General features: G+C 52.3%; 1 protein-coding gene across 1 annotated transcript; it reads left to right on the top strand.

The window, feature by feature from the left end:
• The first annotated feature begins 924 nt into the window (after nt 1-924).
• Nucleotides 925-5821, top strand: LAPTM5 (lysosomal protein transmembrane 5). Its single transcript, XM_008638089.2, has 4 exons — nt 925-1094; nt 1757-1852; nt 4482-4574; nt 5183-5821. Exons 1-4 carry the CDS (start codon nt 1050-1052, stop codon nt 5255-5257), a joined length of 309 nt encoding a protein of 102 aa, XP_008636311.2. The 5' UTR covers nt 925-1049; the 3' UTR covers nt 5258-5821.
• Nucleotides 5822-8208: the final 2387 nt, after the last annotated feature.

Below are 8208 nucleotides of genomic sequence, written 5' to 3'. Positions count from 1 at the left end.
TGGGATGAAGGATAGTTATCTTGGGCTGGGGTCTTCATGGAATCCTCCAGGATGGAAAAGACCTCTAGGATCCTGGAAGGCTGGAATGAAGGATCGCTCCCTTGGGCTGTGGTTCTCCATGGAATCCTTTAGGTTGGGATGAAGGATCACTCCCTTGGGCTGTGGTTTGTCATGGGATCCTTTAGGGTGGGATGAAGGATCCTTACCTGGGGCTGTGGTTTGTCATAGGATCCTTTAGGATGGAAAAGACCTTTAGGATCCTGGAAGGTTGGAATAAAGGATCGTTCCCTTGGGCTGTGGTTCTCCATGGAATCCTTTAGGTTGGGATGAAGGATCGCTCCTTTGGGCTGTGGTTCTCCATGGAATCCTTTAGGTTGGGATGAAGGATCGCTCCTTTGGGCTGTGGTTCTCCATGGAATCCTTTAGGCTGGGATGAAGGATTGTTATCTTAGGCTGTGGTTTGTCATGGGATCCTTTAGGCTGGGATGAAAGATTGTTACCTTGGGCTGTGGTTCTTCATGGCATCCTTTAATTTGGAAAAGACCTTTAGGATCCTGGATCCAGAGGTGAGGTGGTTTCTCGTGGCTGGAGCCAGGCTGCAGTCCTTGGAGGCTGAAGGAAAGCAGTGGCAGCTGGAACAGTTATTTCCCGTTTATTCCCCCCGGCTGGGAATGCGGATTTCCTCCTGGCTTTGGGGGAGGTGGCTCTGGGTGTGCCCCTGGCAGGAGGGGGTTGCTGGAGACCGACTGGCATTGTCACTGCTCTGGCCAGAGGGCTCTGTGCAGCTCGGATGAAGCCCCACAAACAGTTTGCTCACTCTTTGGGCCAGAAGTGAAAGTTTGGGTTGAATTTAAGGGGATTCAGTGGCTTGGACTCGGTGTGACCAATCACAGGCCCTGTGCAAAGTGTGAAGAATCGGCAGAAGTGACCCAATGTTGTCATTGTAACCCAATTCCTGTCCCCCTCAGCAGGGCCACTCCAGGATCCCTCTGCTGGCGCTGCAGCTCCTGGATTTCTGCCTGAGCATCCTCACCCTGTGCAGCTCCTACATGGAGGTGCCCACCTACCTGAGCCTCCAGCCTGCCAACAGTGGGGTACGTCTGGACCCAGCTCTGCTCATTTTCCACACTGGGAATTCCGATAAATCCCCTTTCCAAGGCTGTGCAGCTTCTCTGACCCCCCTGGCACATCCAGAACTGCTCAGTTTGATGACAACAGAGGGTTTCCCGTGTTCTCCCCGGTGCTGTTCCCGACTGACAGCTCCCGTGTTCCAGAAAAACTCACCGTGGTTTTCCTTGTAGGAATCTGGTGGATGCCAGATGCAGAGCAGAGTGATTTAGGGAGAAATGCCTCAAATTTCATCTTTATTAAACAGTCATGTTTGATGAGTCCCACCCCAGTGCTGCTCTGAACTGGTGGAATCATCACATCCCTAGGGAAGGATGGAGACACCGATTTCAGGCCCTAGGATCATGGTCCCAAGTTTCTCCCTCCAGAGAGAAGAGCAGGAAAACCCCTGGTGGGCTGGTGGCAAAAGTGGAAATTGAAATTTTAAAAGTTCTCATTTAAATAGAAATTTAAATAGAAATTGCCCAAGGAGTGGAAGCAGCAGGAGGGAAACAATATCCCAGTGATCCCGCTGCTGGTGGAAATCCTTCGTCCCTTGTTCTGCCTGAACCCTGAGCCCCTCTCCGTGGGTGCCCCTGGCACAGGGAACGAGGGTTTGGGGCTGAGACCTTCTCCCTTCTCCCCCCAGGGCACTCTGCCAACCCTGCAGAGGCTGCCAGCGGAGGAATACACCAAAGTGATGATCACCTTCACCATCGCCTTCCTGGCCGTGCTCTTCCTCAAGGTAAAGGGCTCTGGAATGAGGCTGTCCCAGGAAAATTCAGCTTTAATTCCCAAATCTGCCTTGTTGGGCTCTCCTCGGGCGCAGTGGGAGCTGTGCCTCAGCGTGCTTTATCCTAAGATTATCCAAATCCCTGCCTTTACACTTCTGTGGGAGCTACAAAGCAAAACCCCTCTTAAATCCCCAAATTATCACTGCCCATCGCCCCCCGGAAGGAAAAAAAGGTGGAAAACATCCCCAGCCAAGTTCTCTGCTGTGATGTGCCAGAATAAATGAGATTATAGAGCAGCAGGTGAGGTCTTCCCCTGGCTGAGTGGCTGTTCCTCTGGTGGGAGCAGACATTCACTGGTGCTCTCCACACCGATGCTCCCAAAGTTCCTTAGAACCAGGAGCTAAACGCTGCTGGTGCCTCGGGAGGCTCCACTGGGAGAGGGTTTCTGTTCCTCTGTTGTTCAGTGGCTCGGAGAACTGATTTCTCACCGAGGAAAACCAGATTTTTCAGGTACTTGGGCAGAAAGTGCTGCCTGTGAGTCAGAAAACATTTAAATCCTGAGGCTCCCAGGTGGGCCCGGTGAGCCATGGCGAGGGGGAGCTCGGTGTGGATGCGCTCTCAAACCCCGTTTAACGTTTGCACGGAATGCGCAGCGGGAGCGGAGGTAACCCCGGGCCCCAGCTGGCAGGAACCTCCCTGACCTGGCAAACATCGGGATTTCCCACAGCTTCACCCACAAAACGCCGGACTTGCAGCCGGTTTTTGTGCTGGGGCTGTAAGAGGAGGGATGGGGGGGATAATCAAACGCCCAGGACCTGCTTTTTTGAACTCCCCCAAAAAAGCCATCAGGACCCCAATCCTTTCATCCCACTGCCAATCCCTCACCTCTTCCACAGGTCAAAAACCCATGGAATTCTCTCCCTGCAGCCTCCCAGCCCCGGGCAGGGTGGGGCTGGGGCCGTGTTACCTGTGGTGGCAGGACTGGCTCAAAATTCCTTGGAAAAAGCATTCCAAGGGTGGGGAATGCTGACGTTGCACCTCAAGGCAATTCCCTGTGCTGCTCCGTGCGCCCACGAGTGACCCCAAATCCGTGGAATGACTGGGGTTGGAGGGAGTTTAGGTCCAGCTCATCCCTGCCACGGCAGGGACATCTTCCACCATCCATGGCTGCTCCAACCTGGCCTGGGACACTTCCAGGGGTGGGAGGTGGGCAAATATTCCATTAATCCTTATCTGACTTCAGAATCACAAAGCCCTCCAGCACCCCAGGGATAAGAAAGCAGGAATTAAGGGGAATAAAGCATTCCTTGTGGTTTTAATTTATTTCCAAACCAAAAGCAGGGAATGCATTCCTTTGCTGTGTGATTTTAATTTTCAATTTTTAAATCAAAATCAAGGGATGCATTCCTTTGTTGTACGATTTTAATTGTTTTTAAAACCAAAATGCGTTCCTTTGGTGTGTGATTTTAATTTATTTCAAAGCCAAAATTGGGGAATGCCTTCCTTTCCGTAGGATTTTATTTTCAAACCAAAATCAGGGAGTGCGTTGCTTTCTCGTACGATTTTCATTTATTTTCGAAACCAAAATCAGGGAATTCCTTCCTTTGTTGTGTGATTTTGATTTACTTTTATTTTATATTTACTGGGTTTTTCCATGGGTGAGTGGAGTTTTCACCCGGTTTCTATGCCAGCTCCAGGTTTGCTCTCTGGATGAAGAGGCTTTGGAAGCAGGAAGGGTTTTGCACTATTCCCAAAAGATGCTCAGAGTTTGGATTTTCCTCCAACCTCTGGCATTCCGAGATGGATTTTTTCAGCTCGGATATTCCATTCCTTTTTTCTCCTTGTCTTGGCTTCGTGTCAGCACACGCAGCCCTCATTGTCCTGGGAATGCTGAGCCGCCCTCCTCGCCTTCGGGATCTGTGACTCCCTGTGTTCCCTGAAAATCCCGGCTGTTCCCGCGCGCGTTCCCAGGCCAACCCAAACACCGGGCACACGACTCCGCTGCGCTGCTCGGAGCAGGGAAAATATTGATTTAACGGGGCCAGTTCCACAGGCCCCGCTTCTTTCCCTGGGCCACAGCCCCTCAATCGATCCTTTTTCCTCAGAAAAGCTCCACTTGCTGCCTCCGATAAATCCATGGGGTGCCCGGAGGTCCTGTCAGGGAGGTGGAGCTGGGGCAAAAATGGGATTTTTGGAATGAAGGGATTTTTGGGGCAGTCCTTGGATCTCTGTGGTGCCTTTGGTGCTTTCCTGAGGCATCCAGACTTTGTAACCTGCTCCGAAAAAAGTGGATTTCCTCTCCTACCTCAGGATATCGTGGTCTCAGAGGTCCCAGTGCTGAGTTTTGATGGGTTTATGTTTAATCGCTCCATATTTACTGGATTACTGATCCCAGTCCCATCCCAGTGTGGTTCATCATCACATTCCTAGGGAAGGATGGACACAGATTTAAGGCTCTGGGATCATGGTCCCAAGTTTATCCCTCCAGAGAAAAGAGCAGGAAAATCCCTGGCGGGCTGGTGGCAAAAGTGGAAATGCCCTTTTTGCCCTGCAGTGCAATGGGAAAATGCCCTTTTCCTTCCCCTTTCCCTCTTTTCCTTCCCCTTTCCCTCTTTTCCTTCCCCTTTCCCTCTTTTCCAGGCCTACATGTTCAAGTGTGTCCTGAGCTGCTTCAAGTACATCAAAGCCAGCAGGAGGGAGGAGGTGAAAGTGGATCCACAAGCTGTGGAAAAGGTGAGGAAAAATGGATTTATTCCATGAGCAGGAATCCTTCAGACTGGTGATCCTTATCCCTGCTTTTTTGGGGTCTGAGAGAATTCCCAGCCCTTCAAATCCGCAGCAGCAAGCGCTAATAATCAGTTTTTAATTAAATTATATCAGTTTAATTTTACTTCCGTATTAAATCTTTAAAGTCAATGAGCAAGGAAGGTGAAGCTCAGGCACGGCAGATAAATGGAATGGATTCCGTGATCCCTGATGCAGGGATTTGGGGTTAATTCCAGCTGGACTTCAGCTTCTGTCCCTAAAAGTGTTTAAAAACAGCTTTTTCTTCACCTTTCTGTCTGAGAGTTTCGGGTTTTCGGTGTTGTAAGGATGAATGGGAAGGAAAGAGGGAGGACATGGAATGCTGGGATTCATTCAGGAGCCCTGGGCCCTTTATCGTCCAGGGAACGGGGTGGGACTGGCACAAGGTGGGTCTGGACCCCGCTGCCCCCAGCTCTGCCGGGTTCCTGCCCTTCGTGCCCTAAAACCCTCGAGGTTCTTTGTCCCTGTGTTGGTCCAGGCTGGGAACCCTCCAGGATGAAACCCTGGGATCCGTAACCGCGGCTCTTCTCTTCCAGGCTGTGCTGCCGTCCTATGAGGAAGCCCTGGAACTGCCTTCCAAGGACTGCCCCCCTCCCTACGTGACCATCTGAGCCCAGCCCGGGGGAGAGGTGACCCCGAGGGCTGCTGGTGCCTCTCCCCCCGGCAGAGTCCCACTCCTCACTCCAGAGCCATTCCCAGCTTATCCCAGCTTGTCCCAGCCGGATCCTGCTGGGAACCGCTGGAGCCTTGTCCCACTCTGGCACCTCAATTTCCTGACCCTGGCACCGGTTCCCAGCCCTGGAATCGGGGATTTGGCTGCTGTGGGCTGCAGGGCTGCTCAGGCCCTGCCAGCTCTGCTCGGTGCCACCGCGATGCTGTTTCTCCTCTGTCCCAGCAGTGAGGCCTTTAGGAAGTGGAACTGGGGGGGTGGACAGGGAAGGAATTTTCTCTGGGGTAGCCCAGCCCTGCAGCCAGAATTCCTACAGCAAAGGGATCAGCCGAAAATCCCACAGGGATCGCAGCTCTCCCCCTGCTTGTGATGATTGACAGCAACCCGGAATATCCAGCCCAGCGCTGCTCTGCCACTTCCCACCTGAGCGGGTGCATCTTCTGTGCTTTCAGTGCGACCCCAAAGACGAGTTTCAATTAAAAAACAAATGTTAATGGCTTCCAAACCGTGGGCCTGCTTTCTGGGCGGTGCTGTCTGACAGCTGAGTGAAGGAAGAAATAATTTGATTTCTAAACAAATGAGTGAGCAAAAAATGATCCCAGAGTTCTCTGCTCCAGCTGGACATTCCAAGTGCCCTCAGCTGCTCCTCCAGACCCTTCCCCACCTCCCTCCTTAGTTGCTCTCTAACCCCTTTAGACCTTTTTCCTATCACAACACCCAAAACTGCACAAAGTTTTCGGGCCACCCCAGCCATTTCCAGCACAGAAACAACCTCAGGCACTCCTGGGCCAGGCCAGAAGGGAGGAGCTGCGGGAATCCTGGCGTGGATGGAGGAGCAGAGCCTGGCAGGTGGGCAGTGGAGCGGCAGGAACGGTGCCCAGGAGGCAGCTCCGGCCCAGGGGCAGCTGTGGGCACGGGGAACAAACAAGAAGTGATCCCCGTGAAATGAGCGTGACCCATAAAACACACAAACGAGGCCCAGCCACAGGCAGCCTCTCCTAATTCCAGCAGCAGCCCTGGGGGTGGCTGGCAGCTGGAAGGACAAACAGCAACTCCTTTGATCCTGGGTTATTTTTTAAGCCATTTCCTGCCTCCCCAGCCCGTCCTTTGCATCGTTTGTCGGACGCTTTGCTCTGATCCCGCTGATGTAATTCCAGGGTGGGAAATGGGGATGCAGGAGGGTGGGAGGGGCCCCTCCATCCCTCAAACCAGAATAGGAACATGGTGGAGGGAAAACACAAAAATTGGAGCTTTTGTCACCATTTCTCTGAGGGGGTGAAAAGTGGAGCTGGGAATGCAGCTTGGAACACTCACCCGGAGCATCAAAGGAAGCCAGGAGCAGGCAGGAATTACGGAGCATTTGGAGTTTGCTGGAGGCTGGAGGGCAGCAGAGCTGTGTTTACTACAGCTCCCGGTTTGTTTAGAGAGAAATGAAAACCAGCAGCAAACAACCCCGAGTTTGGCTGCTGCTCCCTTCCCAGCCTTTTTATTCTGCCCCATCAGAGGGACTCTGGCACCCTCCAGGTCCCTTTGGGGAAGAATTTCTGGTCCAGTTCTCCAAAAAACAAAAGACAAATCCAGTATTTAACACATGGCATCGTTAGGGTTGGAAAAACCTTTAAGGTCCTCAAGTCCAACCATGGTCACCACGAAACCACATCCTGAAGTGCCCAATCCATGCATTTTTTGAGCAATTCCAGGGATTTGGCTCCATCCAGGCAGCCTGTGCCAATTCCTGACCACCCTTTCCATGATGAAATTTTTCCTAATATCCATTCAAAACCTCTCCTGGCAGAGGTGATTTCCTCATCCTGCCTTCTGCTGGAGCTCCACTGGAAGTTTGGGAACACCTTGAGCTCCCTGATTGCCTTTTTTCCCCCCAGAAAACTGTCCCGTTTTTCTGGGTCATTTCCACGGCAGGGCCTCAGGGGCTGCTGCTGCATTTTGATTTTAGCACTCAGGTTTGCTGCAGGGTGAAATTCCCACCAAGATATTAAATGCACTCGGGGGGTGTTTGTTGGGAATGGGGAAACCCAAAGCTCAAGTGCAGTTCGGAACTAAAACTCCAGCAGAACGAACGGCACGAGGGAGATGCACCACGGGAAATCAAACATTGTTTTTCCTGGCTTTTCCCAGCTGGTCAGCATTTCCAGGAAGGGCTGGGATGGAGGAAGATCTGCAGTTATGTCGTTTATTCCATCAGGGGTGTTTGGCTGCTGACAAATGAGGAGCTGCCACCTCTCCCAGCTTTAATTTTGCTCTCATGTTTTAACGTTAGGACTTTCAGGACTCATCCTTAAGCTGGACTTTGCTGCTCCTGCCCCAAGTCTGGCAGATTTGGCACTTTGAAGGTGGAGGAATCCAGCAGAGTGGAATTCTGTCACAGGGATTCGGCAAAACAGGGATTTGCAAACCAGGAAATTTGTCCGGAAAACAACGAAGGATCCGAAGGAGAACAACGAGGAAACCGTGAGGAATTTGGGGAATCTTGCAGAGCTTTGAAAGTGAAGGAAAACCAAAGCTCTCTCCTGCCTGGGTGCAGAGGATCATTCCCAGTTGTCCGTGCTGGGGAGGACAAACTGCAGCTCCCGAGCTCATGTTGGAGTCTGGAATCTCAGAATCCTTGAGGCGGGACCTTCTGGGATCACCAAGTCCTTCTATCCCCCAGCAGCACCACAGCCACCACTGCCCGTGTCCCCAAGGGCCACCTCCACGGCCTCTCAGCACCTCCAGGGATGGGGCTCCACCACTTCCTTGATTCCACCTGAGCCAACACTTCTCAGCCCTTTCCCCGAGGAAATGTTCCCAAATATCCAATCTCAACTTCCCTGGCCCAGCCTGAGGCCGTTCCCTCTCCTCCTGTCCCTGTTCCCTGCCAGCAGAGCCCGACCC

This window comes from Corvus brachyrhynchos, unplaced genomic scaffold (assembly GCF_000691975.1).
Source record: "Corvus brachyrhynchos isolate BGI_N302 unplaced genomic scaffold, ASM69197v1 scaffold257, whole genome shotgun sequence".
In the NCBI taxonomy this organism is placed as follows: domain Eukaryota; kingdom Metazoa; phylum Chordata; class Aves; order Passeriformes; family Corvidae; genus Corvus; species Corvus brachyrhynchos.
Note: the sequence above shows the minus strand (reverse complement) of the source record. Positions and strands in the feature narration are given on the sequence as shown.